General features: G+C 43.9%; 1 protein-coding gene across 1 annotated transcript in view; it reads left to right on the forward strand.

Moving 5' to 3' along the window:
• NAALADL2 (N-acetylated alpha-linked acidic dipeptidase like 2) overlaps positions 1-23860 on the forward strand; it is an 855965-nt gene that overhangs the window by 799011 nt on the left and 33094 nt on the right. Inside the window, 1 exon segment of the mRNA XM_066601349.1 lies at positions 10207-10402. Within this exon segment, the coding sequence (XP_066457446.1) occupies positions 10207-10402 (196 nt within the window).

Below are 23860 nucleotides of genomic sequence, written 5' to 3' on the forward strand. Positions count from 1 at the left end.
CATTTTGGAAACCTATTATTATCACTTCACAGAGGCAGTAGTCTATTTTAATTCTAATGGCCCTTCACTGAGTAGACTAGTACGTTGAAACTAAATTTTATTAGATCCTTTAAAAACATATAGCGCAATTAGGGCACACCTGACTAAAGACAAAACAAACAAAACGCTATGTATCGCTATGTAACTGACTGAGTATCAGTATAAAGCATCCCCCGAGAATAGCCTCCAGACTAGTGGTACTAAACTAAGTACAGGGCTTCTCGCCAGTGGTACAAGAGGCACTATTTTTTTTACCCCAGTGCTTATTTCGTATCATCTCACTGACGAAGTAATAACCTTTCTGAATATAAGCTTTTTAATTTGATTGAAAGGAACCCTTCAACTTCCTGATGATCCATGTAAATCCAGGGAAATGCTTTGAAGTTACTAAATTTAGTTTCCTAACAAGCATTAGGATTTTGCCATTATGAGGGGGCAGTGATCCAGCACTATATAGGATCAACTGTGCCTCTCTACATTACTCCACCTTGAGGGGGCAGCGATCCAGCACTATATAGGATCAATTGCGCCTCTCCATACTAGTCCATATAGACTTGCATTTGGAATTATCCTTGCTGAACAAGTTCCCTTCTTCTGTCTATATTAAACCTCTAGATATGATATCATATTTGATGGATATCGGGTCTGAATCGTAGGCCCACCACAAAGAGATTTCGCAGCTTGCCAAGTACCAATAAGACATTATATGTTCTGGTGTGATGGCCGTGATACTCAGTCTGTTACATAACATTTTGTTTGTTTTGCCTTTAGTCAGGTGTGCCTTAATTGCGCTATATGTTTTTAAAGGATCTAATAAAATTTAGTTTTAACGTACTAGTCTACTCTGTCAATGGCCATTTTAGAAACCTAGACCCAGGACAGGTAAGCCTGTTAGATTAGGGTCCCATTTAAAATGATTGCTTTGTTGCTGGAGGATAGGATCTCAGAATTTGATCAAAATGTGTGCTAAGACCCTCAGATTTATATGTATAGTAAATATAGTAATAAACTTATTGGCAATGGCAGAAGAAGTATCTGGTCTGAATTAGAACAAAGTTTCATTTAATAATCCAATAAAGTCTGAGCCCTAACTGAAATCGAGATATATGAAGTTAATTGTTCTGATTTCAAGCATATTGTTTCCATTTGTAACACCATTTTGTTCAGGGAGCTATGTGGACGTCAGTTGTAACAAAATTAGTCATATTGTCTATAGAACCTGATAGGTAACTCCCTCCAAGCAGCCTGAATATCACCCTTTAATCCTAGTTACTGTATGGTGGGGATTTAGAGACATGAGTAAGCAGAGCTCCAATTAGCATAAAGATGTGCGAATATTAAGGAATTCAAACCGAAATTTGGAACCACAATTGTGTTCAGTAGGTGAATATTCACTGTTAGTTTTGGAGTTATTTGATGTCTTGATGTAAGAGCTAGCAGCGTCTTAATAAAACATTTCAAGAGTAGAGATGAGCGAACGTACTCGTCCGAGCTTGATACTCGTTCGAGTATTAGCGTGTTCGAGATGCTCGTTACTCGTGACGAGTACCACGCAATATTCGAGTTACTTTCACTTTCATCTCTGAGACGTTAGCGCGCTTTTCTGGCCAATAGAAAGACAGGGAATCATTACAACTTCCCCCTGCGACGTTCAAGCCCTATACCACCCTCCTGCAGTGAGTGGCTGGGGAGATCAGGTGTCACCCGAGTATAAAAATCGTCCCCTCCCGCGGCTCGCCACAGATGCGTTCTGACATAGTTCAGGGAAAGTGCTGTCTTGGTGGAGTTGCTATAGGGAGAGTGTTAGGAGTATTTTAGGCTTCAAGAACCCCAACGGTCCTTCTTAGAGCCACATCTAACCGTGTGCAGTACTGTGGAGGCTGCTTTTTGCAGTGTTGCACTTTTTTTTTTTTTTGTATATCAGCCATGCAGAGCATTGCGCCCTGCAGTAATACTCCAGGGCCAGAAGTGGTGGTTAGGCAGGGACAGAAGACATATATTGTGAGGCAGGGACAGAACACATATATTGTGAGGCAGGGACAGAAGACATATTTATTGAATATAGGCAGTGGGCCTTTGCAAAAACATTTGGGGGAAAAAATCTATTTGGGCTGCCTGTGACTGTCCTCAGTGTTCTGGGTCTGTGCTGGGTGTAGTAGTCCTCCTAATTCATACGCAGCCAGCTAAGTGTTACAGCAGGCTTGCGCAAAATTATTTCCTGGCTCTGTGTTGGCTGTTAAATCACCGCTGTATTCCAGTCCACAGTGCAACAGTCTGCAGTTATTTGACATACTCCAGGGCCAGTAGCGGTGACGCAGAGAGAGAAGAGATATATTTATTGAATATAGGCAGTGGGCCTTTGCAAAAACATTTGGGGAAAAAAATCTATTTGGGCTGCCTGTGACTGTCCTCAATGTTCTGGGTCTGTGCTGGGTGTAGTAGTTACAGCAGGCTTGCGCAAAATTATTTCCTGGCGTTCCGTAAGCGAAGTCAGCCTCCAACCACAGGCCAATAAGCGGCACATTTAATTACAGTGTTCTGTTTCTGCATTACTGGTAATACACCATGCTGAGGGGTAGGGGTAGGCCTATAGGACGTGGACGCGGGCGAGGACGCGGAGGCCCAAGTCAGGGTGTGGGCACAGGCCGAGCCAGTGCGGTGGCCAGGGGTAGAGGCAGGGCCAGACCGAATAATCCACCAACTGTTTCCCAAAGCGCCCCCTCGCGCCATGCCACCCTGCAGAGGTCAAGGTGCTCTACGGTGTTTCAGTTTTTCACAGAGACGCCTGACGACCGACGAACAGTGGTGTGCAACCTTTGTCGCGCCAAGATCAGCTGGGGAGCCACCACCACCAGCATGCGCAGGCATATGATGGCCAAGCACCCCACAAGGTGGGACGAAGGCCGTTCACCGCCTCCGGTTTGCACCACTGCCTCTCCCCCTGTGCCCCAACCTGCCACTGAGATCCAACCCCCCTCTGAGGACACAGGCACTACCGTCTCCTGGCCTGCACCCACACCCTCACCTCCGCTGTCCTCGGCCCCATCCAGCAATGTCTCTCAGTGCAGCGTCCAGACGTCGCTAGCGCCACTGTTTGAGCGCAAGCGCAAGTACGCCGCCATGCACCCACACGCTCAAGCGTTAAACATGCACATTGCCAAATTGATCAGCCTGTAGATGCTGCCGTATAGGCTTGTGGAAACGGAGGCTTTCAAAAGCATGATGGCGGTAGCGGCCCCACGCTACTCGGTTCCCAGTTGCCACTACTTTTCCCGATGTGCCGTCCCAGCCCTGCACGACCACGTCTCCCGCAACATTGTACGCGCCCTGACCAACGCGGTTACTGCCAAGGTCCACTTAACAACAGACACGTGGACAAGCACAGGCGGGCAGGGCCACTATATCTCCCTGACAGCACATTGGGTGAATTTAGTGGAGGCTGGGACAGAGTCAGAGCCTGGGACCGCTCACGTCCTACCCACCCCCCGAATTGCGGGCCCCAGCTCGGTGGTGGTATCTGCAGCGGTGTATGCTTCCTCCACTAAACCACCCTCCTCCTCCTCCTACGCAACCTCTGTCTCGCTATCAAGATGTGTCAGCAGCAGCACGTTGCCAGCAGTCGGTGTCGCGCGGCACGGCAGCACAGCGGTGGGCAAGCGTCAGCAGGCCGTGCTGAAACTACTCAGCTTAGGAGAGAAGAGGCACACGGCCCTCGAACTGCTGCAGGGTCTGACAGAGCAGACCGACCGCTGGCTTGCGCCGCGGGAGCCTCCAACCGGGCATGGTCGTGTGTGACAACGGCCGTAATCTGGTGGAGGCTCTGCAGCTTGGCAGCCTCACGCACGTGCCATGCCTGGCCCATGTCTTTAATTTGGTGGTTCAGCGATTTCTGAAAAGCTACCCACACTTGTCATACCTGCTTGGAAAGGTGCGCCGGCTCTGCGCACATTTCCGCAACTCCAAGACGGACGCTGCCACCCTGCGGACCCTGCAACATCGGTTTAATCTGCCAGTGCACCGATTGCTGTGCGACGTGCCCACACAGTGGAACTCTACGCTCCACATGTTGGCCAGGCTCTATGAGCAGCGTAGAGCTATTGCGGAATACCAACTCCAACATAGGCGGCGTAGTGGGAGTCAGCCTCCTCAATTCTTTTCAGAAGAGTGGGCCTGGTTGGCAGACATCTGCCAGGTCCTTGGAAACTTTAAGGAGTCTACGCAGATGCTGAGCGGGGATGCTGCAATCGTTAGCATCACCATTCCTCTGCTATGCCTCTTGAGAAGTTCCCTGCAAAGCATAAAGGCAGACGCTTTGCACTGGGAAATGGAGGCGGGGGAAGACAGTATGTAGCTGGATAGTCAGAGCACCCTCATGTCTATATCTCAGCGCGTTGAGGAGGAGGAGGAGCATGAGTAGGAGGGGGAAGAGACAGCTTGGCCCACTGCTGAGGGTACACATGCTGCTTGCCTGTCATCCTTTCAGCGTGTATGGCCAGAGGAGGAGGAGGAGGGGGAGGAGCATGAGGAGGAGGGGGAAGAGACAGCTTGGCCCACTGCTGAGGGTACACATGCTGCTTGTCTGTCATCCTTTCAGCGTGTATGGCCAAAGGAGGAGGAGGAGGATCCTGAAAGTGATCTTCCTAGTGAGGACAGCCATGTGTTGCGTGCAGGTACCCTGGCACACATGGCTGACTTCATGTTAGGATGCCTTTCTCGTGACCCTCGCGTTACACGCATTCTGTGGCCACTACGGATTACTGGGTGTACACACTGCTCGACCCACGGTATAAGGAGAACCTTTCCACTCTCATTCCCGAAGAGGAAAGGGGTTCGAGAATGATGCTATACCACAGGGCGCTGGTGGACAAACTGATGGTAAACTTCCCATCCGACAGCGCTAGTGGCCGAAGGCGCAGTTCCGAGGGCCAGGTAGCAGGGGAGGCGCAGAGATCAGGCAGCATGTACAGCACAGGCAGGGGACCATTATCCAAGGCCTTTGACAGCTTTCTGGCTCCCCAGCAAGACTGTGTCACCGGTCCCCAGTCAAGGCTGAGTTGACGGGAGCACTGTAAAAGGATAGTGAGGGAGTACGTAGCCGATCGCACGACCGTCCTCGGTGACGCCTCTGCCACCTACAACTACTGGGTGTCGAAGCTGGACACGTGGCCTGAACTCGCGCTGTATGCCCTGGAGGTGCTTGCTTGTCCTGCGGCTAGCGTCTTGTCAGAGAGTGTGTTTAGTGTGGCTGGGGGAATCATCACAGATAAGCGTACCCACCTGTCAACCGACAGTGCCGACAGGCTTACACTCATCAAGATGAACAAAGCCTGGATTTCCCCAGAATTCTCTTCTTCACCAGCGGACAGCAGCGATACCTAAGCAATACGTAGGCTGCACCCGCGGATGGAAGCATCGTTCTCTATCAGCATCAAAACGGGGACCTTTTTGCTTCATCAATCTGTGTATAATATTCCTCCTCCTCCTCCTGCTCCTCCTTCTGAAACCTCACATAATCACGCCGAACGGGCAATTTTTCTTAGGCCCACAAGGCTCAGTCATATAATTTTTGTAAACAATTTTTATACGTTTCAATGCTCATTAATGCGTTGAAACTTTCACCTCAACCAATTTTTATTTTAACTGGGCTGCCTCCAGGCCTAGTTACCAATTAAGCCACATTAACCAAAGCGATTAATGGGTTTCACCTGCCCTCTCGATTGGGCATGGGCATTTTTTCTGAGGTACATTAGTACTGTTGGTACACCAATTTTTGGGGGCCCTCGCCTACAGTGTAATCAAATGAATTTTTAGCCCACCTGCATTACAGCTGACGTTACATCAGCTGTGTTGGGCACTGCAATGGGATATATTTATGTACCGCCGGTGGCTTCCTGGCACCCACCCATGCTGTCGGTCCACACGGAGTTGTAACTGCATATGTCCACTTCTAAAGAACCCCAGTCTGACTGTGTGGGCCGAAGCCCACCTGCATTAAACATGACATTACCTCAGCTGTGATGGGCAATGCAATGGGATATATTTATGTACCTCCGATGGGTTCCAGTGAGCCACCCATGCCGTGGGTCCACAGGGAATTCCCATTGCGGAGTTGTACCTGCCTGTGACTATTTATAAAAAACCGCGGTCTGACTGGGGCATGCAGACACCTTGACAGAATGAATAGTGTGTGGCACATAGGTTCCCCATTGCTATGCCCACGTGTGCAGCTCCAGATGGAGGTGGCACAGGATTGGATTTCTCATTACTTCTGTACAGCATTGTGGGCTATCGCCCCGCCCCTTTTAAAGAGGGTCGCTGCCTAGCCGTGCCAACCCTCTGCAGTGTGTGCCTGCGGTTCCTCCTCATGGCAGACGCACTTATAAATAGACATGAGTGTGGTGTGGCATGAGGGCAGCTGAAGGCTGGGCAGGGACAGTTTGGTGTGCGCTGTGGACACTGGGTCGTGCGGGGGGGGGGGAGGTTGGTCAGCATGTAACCCAGGAGAAGTGGCAGCGGAGTGTCATGCAGGCAGTGATTGTGCTTTGTTGGAGGTAGTGTGGTGCTTAGCTAAGGTATGCATTGCTAATGAGGGCTTTTCAGAAGTAAAAATTGTTGGGAGGGGGGGGGGCACTCTTGCCGCTATTGTGGCTTAATAGTGGGACCTGGGAACTTGAGATGCAGCCCAACATGTAGCCCCTCGCCTGCCCTATCCGTTGCTGTGTCGTTCCCATCACTTTCTTGAATTGCCCCGATTTTCACAAATGAAAACCTTAGCGAGCATCGGTGATATACAAAAATGCTCGGGTCGCCCATTGACTTCAATGGGGTTCGTTACTCGAAACGAACCCTCGAGCATCGCGATAATTTCGTCCCGAGTAACGAGCACCCGAGCATTTTGGTGCTCGCTCATCTCTATTCAACAGTTGTTTGCAAGACTACTTTTATGGAATACTGCATTACTATGCCACTTGGAAAAGACGTATTCACAATCTTTAAGCATCATCTAAAAAGCCATAATAGCTTTGTGAATGAGAGTGAAAAAAAACTTTTAAAGATTAACTTTTATTATTTATTATTACCGTACTTCTTAAATCTTCTACATATAAGGAATGAATGAAAAGAGAAGAGACAAATTATTTCCTAAAACTGACAAATTCCTATACATCCACTGTGCTTGCATATCATTAGCTACAGCAGTGCTGACATTATGGCAAGTAGCTGATAATTTGGACAGTTCTGTTTTATATGGTGATGGAACGCTTGAGGTTTTTTTGTACACATTTATATTTTACCTAGGGGAATATTAAACCCTATTTTGAATACTAGTTAGGACATTGTTACATTCTACTGCCTGTCTCCTTCAGGGAGAAAACTTACAAATTACTTTATTAAGCATAACATCTTTAAAGTTTACTGAATATAGCCCAAAGAAACATTTATAGTAATAGCAGTTTTGTGACACCTCTTTCTAACTTCTGTGCAAGCCACTCTTTATCGCATAGTCAGATAAGCTATAACTGTATGAAAAATGCTGTAGCGAATAGTTATGCATCCCATGATGCAGATCACACAAGTAGTTTGCTTAGGGCCAATCTCGTTAATATACTTATTTCTTCGTTTTTACAATCTTATGTAATCATGCTGCAGGTAATTAGGTCAGCAGAAACTGCTGGTGTCTACAGCATATCATTTAAAGATTAGTTAAGTGTGCGTTAGAGAGCTTGAGTGAGATTTTTGTTGGAGTACTTATTGGTTTGTGAGAAAAGTAAAACAGCATGTCAGACTTGAGTGCTAGCAGATGATAACTCTGTGGTTGTTTTGATGGATCTGGTTCACACCTATTTTACAATATTACTATTTAATTTAAAAACAAATATCAACATTCATAGTAAAACAAATTGGTAGATTATACTTAAAGGCATTTTCCAGAAGTAAAATATTGACATTCTATCCTTAGGATAGGTTATCGATAGTTGACTCAGGATTCCTACTGATTAGCTAATGGAAGAGCTGATTTTCATTAGTCACATGGCATGAGAGCAGCTCAGTCCCATTCAGTTGTGCCTTGTATAGACTGAAGTGACACACTTCAATCAGCTGATTTTTTTTTCAATAGCCCCCCCGTTCGGCGCGAGACAAATCCGATGCAGGGGTTTAAAAAAAAAAAACGGATAGTACTTACCCGAATCCCCGCGCTCCGGTGACTTCTTACTTACCTTGCGAAGATGGCCGCCGGGATCTTCACCCTCGGTGGACCGCAGGTCTTCTGTGCGGTCCATTGCCGATTCCAGCCTCCTGATTGGCTGGAATCGGCACACGTGACGGGGCGGAGCTACGAGGAGCAGCTCTCTGGCACGAGCGGCCCCATTCAGAAGGGAGAAGACCGGACTGCGCAAGCGCGTCTAATCGGGCGATTAGACGCTGAAAATTAGACGGCACCATGGAGACGAGGACGCTAGCAACGGAACAGGTAAGTGAATAACTTCTGTATGGCTCATAATTAATGCACAATGTACATTAAAAAGTGCATTAATATGGCCATACAGAAGTGTATACCCCAACTTTGTTTCGCGGGACAACCCCTTTAATCTTTTAGATGTTCCAAGACAAAAGAGTGAAAGGAGGCTTCTGCATATGCTAACTGGCTACTGTCCATCAATAATTGTATGGTTATTGAGCTCCCTGATTGGATGAGTAGGACCACATGGCACTTTAGTATGTAAATTGCTGTGGATCTAGTCATCAGAATTGCCAGGCTTGCGTAAGTACAGGTACTATCCATAAACAAAGGGAACTTTTGGTTAGCATCTGTAAGAAAAAAAAGAAAGATGCATCCGCTTTTGAGCAGGAGTTATTGAAAGGGACCTGTTTTGGAGACAAATTACCTTCATATAACAGTTTTTATAACAGACAATGTTTATAGGGGTTGAAATTTGTAATACTTATCGATGAGTTACCTCCTGTGATATATAAAATCTATGGGGAGAAATATTTAAATTACAGGCTGGGGTAATATAAAAGAGGATTAGCCAATGCATCTTGTGAATACATTGGACTCCTATTCTTGACTGTAAAATAGAAAGTAGAGCTGAAGTCTTATTAAACTTTGAGTATTTTTGGAAAAGAGTAGCATTATCAAATGTTGACATCCCTACAGTCAGTATCCCAATAGCTTTTAAATAGAGCTCTAATACCAGAGGCACAATTTTGCTGTTTATATCTTCTCTTGAAAAAGTTTTGTCCTTGACTTGAAATTGCTTCACAACTACTCACAGCCAATTTCTAGCTATAGAAGGTCACTGCTGTGGCCAGTGATTGGCTACAACAATCATAGGTCCTGGTCAGCAGCAACAAAGGACAAAGTGGTTGTGAAGCAATTTTAAGTTACGGGAAAACAACTTTAAAATTCAGATAAATGATAAAGGTATAATATTAACCTAATATTCATGAAAATACTGATGTCTGTGGATATGCAGGTGAACAGGTAAAATGGTAAATATGTTTTAGTCAAGATTAGTAATCCATGTTTATATCTGTTCATGTTTAAAATATACTGAACTTATAAGTTTCTTGTAAAGTTTTAAAGTATTAAAATCTGCAGTTCTCATCTTAGAAGCTCCAAGGACTCTGTCATTAAATACTGTATTAGTCTGGACACACTTAGGGCCAAATTTAGTATCATGTCAAGCCAGCTATTAACTGTGCTTTTATTTATTTGGGAAAAAATTGACTTCATTGTTTAGGGATACAATATATTTATTACCGTTATGCAGATCCTATTTTCTGCCTTATTAAAACTGAAGGCATTTTAACCCATAAATAAAGTTGTTTAATATGAAACAGCATGTTAACATAATTTATAGGTGTTATCCTTTTACAATGTTTCCATTTTGTTATCGGTGTAAATTCAACAATTTTATCACTGAATGTGCTGCACCATGTAATTCAGAACTCATAAAATGCTCCCTTCTCATATTTCCTCAACTGCAGCTATACATTTCTGTTGAAAAATATACATAAATCAAGTCTTTTCATTGGAAATGAGAATGTTATTTGTAAATCAAAAAAATCTGATCAAATAAATCTTGAATTAAAATAACATTAATAATCAGATAATAGTAAAAAGGAATTCTACGAAAGTCTTCATATTGTGTAATCTGATTGTAGGTAATGACGTTTCTACTGATATAATAGAAATGGCAAAGCATTTAAGAGAAACTGCACAATTGTTCCAGTCTAATGAAATGAAACCAGCAAATGACCCCAAAGAAAGAGATCCCATCAGAGTCAGAATGTTAAATGATATTCTACAAAATATGGAAAAGAACTTTGTGATCAGCTCCTCTCCTCCCGGATTTTTCAGGTAAGTGTATTTTCTTTTTTGCAAAATGTATTCTGTGAATTAATGGAATATTCAAAATCATTTCCATATATATATGTTACTGGCAGCACCAAATTATGTCATCGGGCATTGCGAAGGGGCTCTCACATGTTAATATAAAAATAGTATAGCAAGAAAATATGGAAAAGCAAAACAATATCATACTCAGCATTCATGATAAGCAGTCTGCAAACGGAGGGGAGTCGTGTTGATTTATCCATCAACCCCGGAATTCAAGCGTAAACGTCCCTTGTACCTCTCCATGCTGGACTGTCCTCCTCTGTCTTATGCTACATGATATTTTTACAATTATCCAATCAGGTATTATGCTGCCATTATATCATCACTTGTGAGGTAAGGCCTCTTCTTATCTATAAAGGCCCTTTTACATTGCAAGATAATTTGGAACAGTAATGCGACCATCAGTAAAGTAGTGATCATATATTGTTAACTTCCCATGTATTTACACTGAACAATAATTGGGTAATTTGAATGTTCATTGGATCATAACTACACCTTGTGTTAAACCTTTCTACTCCTCCTTTCTATGCAACAAATCATTGTGACAAGTGTTGTTCATCATGATTGGCCAGGGCTATAAAATCTTCCTGATTTTTGCTACATTGAAGTGGGTTAATCTGAACTGGTTTTTGATGAAATTTTGGGGAAATAGAATTTCCCATAATGCCCACTGTAGAGGTCAGCATGCAGCTAATCAGCAGTCAGGGTGCTTTGCTGAGGTCACCAGATGTGTCCTCCATCTTGCAGATGGGCACCACTTTCATTGGATGCCTGTATTACATGACCTAGCCATATATAGCATAGGCACAGTGTAACCAGTGGTCATTTTACAGTTGAACACAGGTCATAGAAGCTTCATCACAGTTATATGCTTATATAACACATGGTCTGTTGTTAATAGGGATAGATATGTGTATCTGTTGTCTGTGAAAGCTTGTATACCAGCAGAGAACTTAAAGGAGATTCTATTGGAGTGAGCAGAGGAAGAAGCTGCATCACGTTTATATGCCTATACAAAACGTGGTTCCTACATTGGGAGACGGTATCTTTCTGCTGCTGTTAATATGTAAAGCCACAGACCAAACAGACAAAATACACTTTGGCATGGGGAATATTGCGGTTCTTTGTTTGTGGCCTCAGACATCATTCAAAGTTGCCACCATGAATTATTTGCAGACCTAACATAGCTAGCAGTGGGGTTTCGGGAATTCATTTATGCCGCGCCAAACAGACAGCTTACAAAGATACAAGCTATAATCTGTGGCCATATACTGTCATGAAACATGCCTTTTAGGGAATATGGCTTGGTGGTGCTTTTTTTGGTTAATATAAAACAAAAAGGAAACCAAACAGAGAAATGGCAAAGACAAACAGTGCGTGTCATCTGCCTCAGATGTTGTTCCAAGTCACTAGTGCAGCGACTACAAATTCTTTGCAGGCCTTAGATAGCTAGCAGTGTTTTTCTGCAAACTACAAAGTTAACTGATAAGTTACATAAAATTACACTAAAAAGTGAAACAAAAAAACTAAATAAAATAATTAAATAAAAACAAGCGGACAGTCAATGGTGAAGATGCTGGAGGACAGGCCTAGGTAGCACTTCAAGCAGCTCCCCCTGAAGCAACAGCTCTGTGTTCTGTAGAAAGTGGTTTTGCCTATGTATTACATCCACAGCATGAAGAACAGGTCAGCCTAACATGTGGCTGACGCAGCACAATCTAAAGCCACACAAGGTCTGTGTGACAATATGGCCAACCTGCTGGCAGCCCTTTGCCTCAGCAATCTCACATGTGTACCTTGCCTGGCCAATGTGATGAATCTGGTAGTGTAGCACATCCTAAACAATTTCTCAGGTTTAAATCCAGTGCCTGAAAAGGCCGGGAAACAGTGGTCATACTTTCAGCTTTTACACTGAGCTGTCTCTCATCTGGCAAAGGTGCAACAACCGTTCAGGCTGCCCTTCAACTGCCTAAATTGTGATGTGCCTACATTGTAGAATTCCACATTGCAAATGTTGCAGAGGCTTAACCAGCTGGACAGGGCAATGGTGTATGCTATTAGCAGATGTAATTTGATGACCGATCATTTGACTCCAGTGGAATGGCTGCAGATCAAAGACGTGTGTGCCCTTTTAGCTCGCTTTTGAAAAGCAACCAAAATGGTCAGTCATGATGATGCACTGCTCAGTATGACCATTCCTGTTTTCTGCCTGGTGTAACAGATGCAACATGTCCTCAGAGATAATGACATATTGTGGTCAGAGAAAGAGGAGCAAGGGATACCAGTCTCCCAACTGTCTGGCCAGTGTGCCATTACTCAACACCGTAGGGAGTGTTACTTTGGGCAAGAAAAGGGTGCCAGTGTGCTATCAGAAAGGGTGTTCAGCACAGCTGGCAGTATGTTAACTGACCGACGCATCCTCCTGTCCACAGACAATGTGGATAGCTAATATTTATAAAAATGAACTAGGCATGGATTTCACCTGACGTCTGCACCCACATGGCAGATTTCACTGATTCGCTGACAATTTTTAATCACATATATCTGAGCATAGATTATTTCAAAAACCACAGGAGGGACGTATTTCTTCAACAAAGATTTATGAAAAACGTTATGTATCCTCCAAGACTCTGGTAACACCAACTCAAAAGCCACCAGATTGATGACTCTGGTAACAGGAAAGATCCCACAAAACGTGGGGCTAATTTCATAGTGGGAACCTTTAACCTCAAATTCATGGAGGTAAAATAAACCTACTGACCAACTGTGAAGGGATCCGAGATGGTGCGTCTGTTAGCACCACCCTTTAACATGCCTCTCCTGCCCTGTTCTAAATTCCGTCGGACCTCACCCCACACCTCCTCTAGCTTGGCAACTCTAACATCAGCTGCAGGATTCTCAGAAACCGAAGAAACCCCCAAAGAACATCTGAGGTGATAACCCACATTACAGAAAAATGGCGAGTTACTGAACGCGGAATTGCAATGATTATTAATGGCAAATTCTGCCAACGCCAAAAATTCTGCCCACTGCTGTTGCCAATCACTCAGCCTGAGATACTGAATGAGTTCCTGGTTCATGCGTTCGGTCTGCTCATTGGATTTTGGGTGAAAGGCCGTGGAGAATGACAACCCCACTCCCAAGTTCTTACAGAACGCATGCCAAAAGCGGGCCACAAATTGTACTTCCTGATCTGACACAACATCATTGGGAATGCCATGCAACCGTACAACTTCCTTAATAAAAATGGATGCCAATTCTGGCGCCGCTGGTAACTTCGTAATCCACTCCGATAGCCCACAGCACACCTTAGGATTTTTAAATCTATTTAAAGGGGACTTACAAGTCCAATAGATGCGCGCCAAAGCGTGGGGGTCAGAGCCTCCAAATACCCCCTAGGTATAATCCAGTGTTTCAAAGCAGCGATGCAATGGCAGCATTCCAGGCGTATAAAGTGAAAAAAAATACTTTATTCCTCCATACACTGCTACGTTTTGACCCTCTCGGGGTCTTTGTCAAGCTTGACAAAGACCCCGAGAGGGTCGAAACGTAGCAGTGTATGGAGGAATAAAGTATTTTTTTTCACTTTATATGCCTGGAATGCTGCCATTGCATCGCTGCTTTGAAGCCATTGGTAAGTTCTTCAATGGAGCAAAATGAGTCATCTTAGAAAAACGGTCAACCACCACCCATATCACCAAATACCCTTGGGAAATGGGCAAATTGGTAATAAAATCCATGGATAAGTGCGACCATGGCCTAGATGGAACAGGCAGTGGCATTATAGGCCCCTCGGGGCGTCTCCTAACAATCTTCCCACGAGTGCAGGTGGTACAGGCTTTCACAAAACTCCTGACATCCCGGGCCATCCGCGGACACCAGTACAAACGTTTGCATAATTCTAACATACTACGGATACTGGGTGCCCTGCTAAGACCGATGTATGGACCTCCTCCAGTATCTGCAACCGCCAGGTACTGGGTACAAAAAGCCTCCCTTCAGGAGAGGAAACCGTGGCATCAGACTGAGCTGCCAAAATCTGATTGGATACATCTGATGTCAAGGCTGCCACTACTACCCCAGGCGACAGGATCCCCTCAGAATGGGAATCCTCCGGCTCAGGGGCTCCAAAACTACGGAAAAGGCATCAGCTCTAACATTCTTTGAACCAGGAATGTATGTAACCACAAAATTAAAGCGTGAAAAGAACAAAGCCCACCGGGCCTGTCATGCGTTTAGATGTTTGGCAGACTCTAAATATATCAAATTTTTATGATCAATAAATACTGTAACTTGATGCTTGGCCCCTTCCAAAAAATGTCTCCACTCCTCAAACGCCCATTTGATCGCCAATAATTCTCTATTGCCAATATCATAGTTTCTCTTTGCCAGACCAAACTTCCTGGAAAAGAAGACACAAGGTTACAACTTGGCCATGGAGACAAAACCGCCCCCACACCATGTTCCTATGCATTTACCCCCACCACAAAAGGTAAGTTGAGATCAGGCTGTACCAGTACAGGGGCTGACGAGAATGCCTTCTTCAAACTTACAAAAGCCTCTATAGCCTCCCGCTGCCAGTTAACCAAATCAGCGCCTTTCTTGGTCAGGTCCGTCAACGGTTTGGCCACCACTGAAAAGTTCCTGATAAACTTACGGTAAAAATTTGTGAAACCAAGAAAGCGCTGCAGTGCATTAAGACTGGTCGCTTGGCACCACTCGGTTATGGCACAAACCTTATCGGAATCCATCTGTATGGCTGAAGGAGTTAGCACATAGCCCAAAAACGATACCTTCTGCACCCTGAACTGACATTTCTTCAATTTGGCAAACAATTTACTGTCTCGACAACATCTGTATGACTCACATGAGAATCCCAATCGGGTGAGAAAATTAAAATGTCATCTAAATATACCAGCATGGAGACCCCAGGGATATTGTGAAAAATGGCATTCATGAAGCCTTGGAAAGCGGCCGGGGCATTGCATAATCCAAACAGCATTCCTAAACATTCAAAATGTCCGAACGGGGTATTAAATGCGGTCTTCCATTCATCCCCTTCACGAATTCTAATCAGATTGTAGGCTCCCCTGAGGTCGAGCTTGGAGAACCATCTAGCCCCCACAACCTGATTGAGTAAATCGTGGATAAGTGGAAGCGAGTATTGATTCATTACAGTAATCATATTTAACGCTCGATAATCTATAGAAGGCCGTAGACTGCCATCCTTCTTCTCCACAAAAAACAGACAGGCCCCAGCAGAAGACTCAGAATGGTGTATATGGCCCTTGGCCAAGCTCTCAGTCATGTACTCCTTCATAGCCTCACGTTCAGGCACAGTCACATTGTAAATACCCCCCTTAGGGATCTTACTTCCGAGAAGGAGATCAATTTTGCAATCATACTCCCTGTGAGGGGGTAAAGCCTCCGAAAACTGTTTGGAAAATACATCCACAAATTCTTCTAAATACTTAGATAGGCCGGCCACCTCACAAACAGAGGAATGCAACTGAACAGTTGTCAGAAGGTCCTTGCATCCAGTACCCCGCTGTATCAACTTGGATGCGGCCTAATCAATAATGGGGTTATGTAGCTGCAACCAAGGTAACCCCAACACGACATCAACCAATATGCCTTCCATCACCAAAAATGTACATATCTCAGAATGCAAAGCTCCCATTGAGAACCTGAGTGCCGGTGTAACCTTCTTTATCAAACCCGGCACCAGCGGGATAGCATCAATTCCAGAGACCTGTAAATTGGGATTTAGGTCTTACAACTCAGAGGCTATAGACTTGACAAACTCGTAATTCACAAAATTAACTGCTGCCGCCGAGTTGACAGAAGCATGACCAGAAATGAGGCAGGAACCCAACAGATTGGAACAAAGGAGAAGTAACTTGGAAAAATCCGGAAGTACCTGAGCTCCTAGGGACTGGAAGTCCCTATAACCAACCCTCTCCCCTGTCCCTGCCTACTTGCCCTCATGGGCTAAACCCCAGGGTGCCAACTGGGCGGCGGTCCCTACTCTGCACTGATGGGATCCCAGGGACAAGGACAGGAAAGACCAAGTAACCGGAGAGACAGAAAGTACCAACAAACTAAGTACAAGAGAACAAAGCAATCAACAAGGTAACAAACAAGGTCAAGACTAGGGATGAGCGAGCATACTCGTTAAGGACAAATACTCAAGCGAGTATCGTCCTTTTCGAGTGTCTGCCTGCTCGTCCGCAAAGATTCGGGTGCTGGTGAGGGTGAGCTGTGGATTTCGGAAGTGAGCAGGGGGGAGCGGGTGTGGGGGGGGGGGAGAGAGATCTCGCCACCAGCACCTGAATTTTTGCGGATGAGCAGGCAGATACTCCAAAAGGACGATACTCACTCGAGTATTTGTCCTTAACGAGTATGCTCACTCATTTCTAGTCAAGACTAATCAAAGTCAGAGCATATGGAAACAGAACATAACCGGGTCAGCAGACTAGAAGAGAAACTGAAGTGGGTGTTAGCTGGAGAACAACCAAACACTGGCATTGACTGACAGTCTCTGTGTAGCTATATACCAAAATCCCCACCTAGGTCGGGGCGGGATTTGGTGACATGCTGACTGGTAATGCATATAGGCCAGCACTCTGCCAGCCGCACCCCCTAACAGGGAAACTCTGAGCCCGGCCACCGCACCCCGCAGTGCAGCGGACCCCACGCCTTACACCAGAGCGGACGCCAACCTGACGACACCACCACGGCCTACGGCGGTCCCCGGCACACCGCCACACCCGTGCCACGCGCCACCTCCGGCAACTGCAAGTCTCCTCCTGACATCATGTTTCCACAAGGAGCACACTCTACCCTCAAGGTGCCGTTTGCTGCTGGTGGCGGAACTGATGTTGCTGTTCTTTTCCTGCTTCCACCATGTTTCCTCCTCTACCTGCTTCTCTCAAAGAAAATATTTTCTAAAGCATTAGACACATTAGATTGTCGGGGGTTAGTCTGCTCAAACAGACTGGTCAGTGATGTTGTCCGTTTCCAAATTGACCTAGGTACGAGCGCTCTGGAGACAAAGCATTGACCAATACACACAGTATATGGTTGAAGCAATGAACTCTGTTTATTTTCTGTATGTCTTGGTTTTTATAGACAGTCGCCCTCGCAGGATGCGACTTGTGGTTAAACAGGGAAAAACTTGTGATTCCACATATGACTTAGACAAGCACATTCTTTTTAGGAACTGATAACTCTCTGTGGTTAAGCCATTTCTTGATAAACTAAAGGACATCTGCTCTGGTGACCTTCCTGATTCCACTCAGGTCAGGCGTAGAGCTCAAGACAGGAAACCACAGGCTTGTTCCTCAAAATAGTCATCAGTTCTTTTACACATAAAATATTGCAGTATTCATCCTTATTTTTTCAAATGGATTGCTAAGCAACATATATTAACCCTTTTAGCCCCTATCAAGATCTACAGCTTTTTCTTGGAGAAGGCCCATGCTTAGCTGTTTGGGGGGCTTTGGCTACATTGGGAACCTTTTGGAAGGCACATTTTTACTCCCATTGACTTTAATGGGAGTCAGAATCAATCATCCCATTTCACAATGATTTTCGTGAAATCATCCCAATACTGAGACAAACTGATAACTCACCTAATTGCTCATCAACAGTTATGACACCTGTTAATACCAAAGCATTTATAACGAAATGATGATTTTTAGTTCTACATGAAAGATTTAGTCAGAGATCTAACAATTTATTACTGATCATTTGCTTTCTACACGCATTAACACCTAACAATTATTGTGAAACTCACTCAATCTAACAATTAATCACATTGATAATCATGCCATGTAAAAGGGCCTTTAGAGAATTCAGCTATGTTTTAAGCCCTGTTTACATGGAGTGACTATCATTTAGATAATCGTTCAAATGAGTGAAACTAAACAATAATCATTTAATTTAAACACGTGCCAATGATGGAACAACGTGCCAAAATCGTGAGGTTCTCACTTGTCGCTCAGTTTCGGCTGACATAAAAACCAGCACCGACTCTGGCACCTACAATGCTGTTTAAACACTGCTTATTTAGTGTTTCACATAGGAATGTGCAGTCAAAATAGGCTGCCCGAGCATATATGAGCTGGTGATGACGTCACCAGCTGGTTCCATCAGGCAAACGAGAATCTTAAGATTCTCGTCTCCTGTAGAAGGGTCATTATTAGAGATGAGCGAGCATACTCATCCAAGCTTGATGCTCGTTCGAGTATTAGGGTGCTCGAGATGCTCGTTACTCGAGACGAGCACCACGCGGTACTCGTCTCGATTAAACGAGCACTGACCATTGAATTCAATGGAGCCGGCAATACAGCCAGCTCCATTGAAAGCAATGGGCTGCCGGCGAGCGCGGGATGAATTGTTGGGAAGGGCTTAAATATATAAGCCCTTCCCTGCAATTCATCCAGAAATGTGTAAAAATAAAAAAATATATATATACACCTGGTCTCGGCAGACGGAGTTCAGCGCGGCCGGCGGCAGTCCTCCTGAACTGCTCTGAACAGCTGTGAGTAGTATTCAGCAGCCAAGGATTTAAAATCCCCGACTGCTGAATGAGCTGCCTCTAATTGGTCACAGCCTGACCAATCAGAGGCAGATCTCACTCACACACTCATTCATGAATTCATGAATGGGTGAGTGACTGCTGCCTCTCATTGGCTCAGCACAGGGACCAATCTGATTGGCAGAGGAGAACGATCTTTATGCTGACAGTGCGGGGGGGGGGGGTCTCACTCTTGCCACTATTGTGGCTTTTAATAGTGGGACCTGGGAACTTGAGAGGCAGCCCAACATGTAGCCCCTCGCCTGCCCTATCCGTTTCTGTGTCGTTCCCATCACTTTCTTGAATTTCCCAGGTTTTCACAAATGAAAACCTTAGCGAGCATCGGCGATATACAAAAATGCTCGAGTCGCCCATTGACTTCAATGGGGTTCGTCACTCGAAACGAACTCTCGAGCATCATTGAAAGTTCGACTCGAGTAACGAGCACCCGAGCATTTTGGTGCTCGCTCATCTCTTGTCATTATTCTTAAGGAATGTGAACAAAGTTTAACTAAATGAATGCTAAAAAACAGTTAACCCTACAATAGACACATGCAGTTTTTGGCCAGGTTTTTTGATGTAGCCAAAAAACAGGAGTGGATCATAAACGGATCAAAAGCATAAAGGATAGATGCGACTTCTCTTTTTTGAATCTACTTCTGTTTTTGGCTTCAAAACCTACATAAAAAAATTTGACCTCTGCTGTGTAGGTACTGTAGGCATACAGCACAGGTGCAGCTACAAACAGAAAAATCTTCAAGATCTGCAGTTGTGCTGAACACTTTAATCATCTTGCAAACCTAGGGATGCTGTTGTTTATTTACCTGCATTATTCATTGATCACTGAGGGGGCTTAATACGCGGACTAAGGTTAGCCTACAAGCTTTTTAGTGTTTCTTATGCCATTACACATCAGTGTATTGAATTTCTGAAAATGTGGTCGGAAAGCAGACAACCTGTTTAACCACTAGGATCTTCTCACATGGATCTGTGGCATTTTAGAAGATCATTTTACTAGATTATCCCTTAAATCATCAATATTTTCCAGGGTGCTTTCTTGCTACTGGATGGCATTTTGCAATGTCTCCTCTTATTCTGGTTCCAACTCTAGTTTATCTTTTGATTCTGTTGTATGGCTCAACAAATACAGTCTTGCCTTACCTTAGTTTTCAGTATCAAAGCTAGCTATGTGATAAATATGTCTTCAGTTTTGACTTCTGCTGTTTCTAAGTTTGCCTCTGTCTCTGTTTGGAAGTAGAGGTGCTGTCCCTGTCTTATTGAGGGTAAAAGGTTTTTAGTTTGTACATATTATGTTATCCTGTGTCAAATTGTTTGTAGAACAGAACATTTAAAATACAACATGAGGGTATGTTACCAGCAGGGGAGCATTCCCAGGATAATATGTTTTTTTACATTTTGCTTGTTGTTTTCTTGTAAATATGTTTTCACGTGGCATGAATCAGACAATCACTTGGATATTTCATTGCTGTGATATACTCTCAGCAAATTTAATTGTGAGGCCTAATGTATAAGTTTTATACAATTACATGTGCTATTACCATCCTTCACTGAAAAAGCCAAAAATGTAATACCTGAAAGTCTGCGAAGTCTGGCTGACTGCATATCTTTAGGGCTTATGGCCATTGCGCCTGCCCTACGGCGATTGTGCCAATGGCGATTGTGCCTGCCTTATGGCGATCGTGCCAATGGCGACCATGTCTGCTTTGCAGACTTTCAGGTATTACATTTTTGGCTTTTTCAGTGAATAATGTCTTTGCTGTTTTTCTCACCTCTGTGATTTTATTACCATCCTTCAAATCATAAGAGAAAGTTTTATGAAACAGACCTATCTTTAATTTTGTCATCTAAAAATATATTTGGACTGAATTTTTCATTTATATGCCATGATGTGTTTTCCATGGAATTAAAGGAAGATCTGCTTGGTTATCTTTACCTAAATGACATATTACAATACACAAGATAAATAATTTACTAATAAATTCTGTTTTGTCAAATCTCTCTAATAAACATGTTTTAAACAATGAAATGCAGAATGGGTTATCTCAGGAGTCACAAATCTTTCAGTGGTACTTCATAAAAATACCTTATATTTGGTGGGACACAAATTTGACAATCTACCTTGATATAGTATAGGCTTCACTTAAAATGAAATAGTCTACTAAAGATATGACTGCAACCAAGTGCAGAGGTTGCACATGCCAGGACCCCAAGAGCTACATGTGGTTTCTGAGTACTGCTATAGGGGCTCTATGGTTAGCACTCTATGAGGAGCTATGTCTTTGTTACCAGAGGCATAACTTGAATCTTCTTAACTAACATTTGATTAATGTCATAATTCGGAACGTACCCTACGAGCAGGCTGTACTTGATATTGTGCACACTATATAGAATTCTCAAAGTCAATAAATGGTTTACTCCGGCCAGTGCTAAATAGCTTCTAAGATGCTGTTTGAAAAAAGTAGTCTCCTCTGAAATTACTTAGTCTTGCAGGAACTTGGGTTAACCAAATTACCAAATCTGCTAACTGAAACATGCAGTCACTGTCCCGAAGTCAAAACAGTCTGTTTTACTGGTGATGAGCCTGGGTGATGGTACTCACAATTACACACCACCAAAGCTTGAATATCTGGATACTGGCTGTCGGTCTATCTGTGCTCACTGGTGGTTTCCCTCCTGGTGATGACTGGGGTTGGTATTTTCAGCTGACATTTCCTTGTATTTTTGGCAGACCTCCCTCTGGCAATCATGTTGCAACACCTGGATAGCACCACTCTAGGAATCTAAGTTACACGCTTTCAAGTACAGAAAAATGTAGCTCTCTAGTAGCACTGGGGCAGATCATGCCTCACAAGGCTCTCTGCAAAAAAATGCTAAATCACCTAAGACCTACCTTTTTATACCTAGCCAAACAGCCAATCAGTGTGGAGTTCACTCCCTGTTCATCCACATCATTAAAGTTATAGTAAAATAAACACAGTCATGTGACCTCTCTGAGGTTTCTAGCAAGAACATATACTGTAAAAAGTCCAACAATAATATACATAGATACAAATGCATTTAACCCTTTACAGAGCTCTGGGCAGACACTATATAGGGGGTTTGTGTGTAGCGCAACAAGGTAAGGTGCGCAGGAATGTTTGATATGATGCTGAGCAAGGCAATAACACAGTTTTATTTTGTTATAAGCTGTGGGCTAAGAGTAAGAGAAAAATCCCCAAACCCCAGGTAGAAAACAATATTAATAACAATTACTGACTACCAACTATATCCTGTTGAAACTCTATACTAGTTGTGATACTATTTCCAGTCTTTGCTAAAAGTGAACATCTATTTTTCAAATACACTATTTTTTAACAATGAATATCAGCTTTTCAGTACTATATGTCACATGGTTAATGCAGAATCACAAAAGCTTTCAAAAATGTCCCAGTACCCTTCAGACAACTTTTGAATAGTCCCCATATGGCTACATCAAACCAGATTCCCTTGCACAGTCCATGATTCTGCTGCTCTTTCTGTAGTATGTGAGTACACAGTAACCCCCACAAACCAGCAGACCAGCTGTGTGAGTGGCTGTCTCATCGGTGTCCCTCACAGGTGCAATTAGCTCCCTCATTTGGTAGTCTGTTGCCTGCATGGTGAGAGGAGAAGCTATATGCACTCCTCAGTCAGTAAACATATGACCGTTTTCTGTGATTGTTTTTATGTTTTTATATTTCCCCTTCTGTGATGTATTTATAGTAGTATAGGGACTCACTACATGCAAGGAACCTTGACACGGTTAGTGAGCTGATGTACCTTGGCCGAAATCCAACTAATGCCTTGCATTTACTAACTATCATTCACATGCAGTGTGGCTTTAAAACTCCAGGGGTAGCCCAGGGTGGCAGTACCAATGTGGTTCACTGTTTGAAGTGCGGGGCAAACTATTATGGCGTCATTAATAGGTTGCTGGTCTGCATGCTGCACTACGTGTATCAGAAGGTCTGCCACTTTGTATCCACTCTGTGTGGAATTATACACCAAGCAGCCACCCCCCTCTATATTAAGAGGCTGTGTGAGTGGCTGTCTCACTGGTGTCCCTCACAGGTGCAATTAGCTCCCTCATTTGGTAGTCTGCTGCCTGCATGGTGAGAGGATGCAGCTATATGCACTCCTTATTCAGTAAGTATATGGCTATTTTCTCTGATTGTTTTTATGTTTTTATATTTCCCCTTCTGTGATTCATTTATTGGTTTGATGCAGTTTGGGCCAAAAAGATCTCTACATTCAGATGATTTCTGTGGTAGTATGTAAATGACTTGTCTAGGAGAAGCTAAATCTTTTATTTATGAGCCATACAAAAGAGATGCATGTGACTGTGTTTCTGGCATCACTATTGCTGGCACTTTTATAATGGTGTGTTTTAAAGATACAATGGCATTGTTATAGAGATGGGAAAAATGTGTATGTAAACACTCTCTCACTCTATGTATATATACAGTACATGCATTAAGCTTTCTCTCAAAAATGCCATTAAAAAAAAAACTGAGTTAGAAATATTTTTGCCTACACACTAAAAATGTGTAAGTATTGATTTATAAAGTATGTTTGGAGACCTTGAACATTGATTGCTGTAGCATTTATGTTCACAATGTACTATCTGTCAACATAGTAATTAGAGATGAGCGAGCACCAAAATGCTCGGGTGCTCGTTACTCGAGACGAATTTTTCGCGATGCTCGAGGGTTCGTTTTGAGTAACGAACCCCATTGAAGTCAATGGGCGACCCGAGCATTTTTGTATTTCGCCGATGCTCGCTAAGGTTTTCATGTGTG

Source organism: Eleutherodactylus coqui, chromosome 1, assembly GCF_035609145.1.
Source record: "Eleutherodactylus coqui strain aEleCoq1 chromosome 1, aEleCoq1.hap1, whole genome shotgun sequence".
In the NCBI taxonomy this organism is placed as follows: Eukaryota; Metazoa; Chordata; class Amphibia; order Anura; family Eleutherodactylidae; genus Eleutherodactylus; species Eleutherodactylus coqui.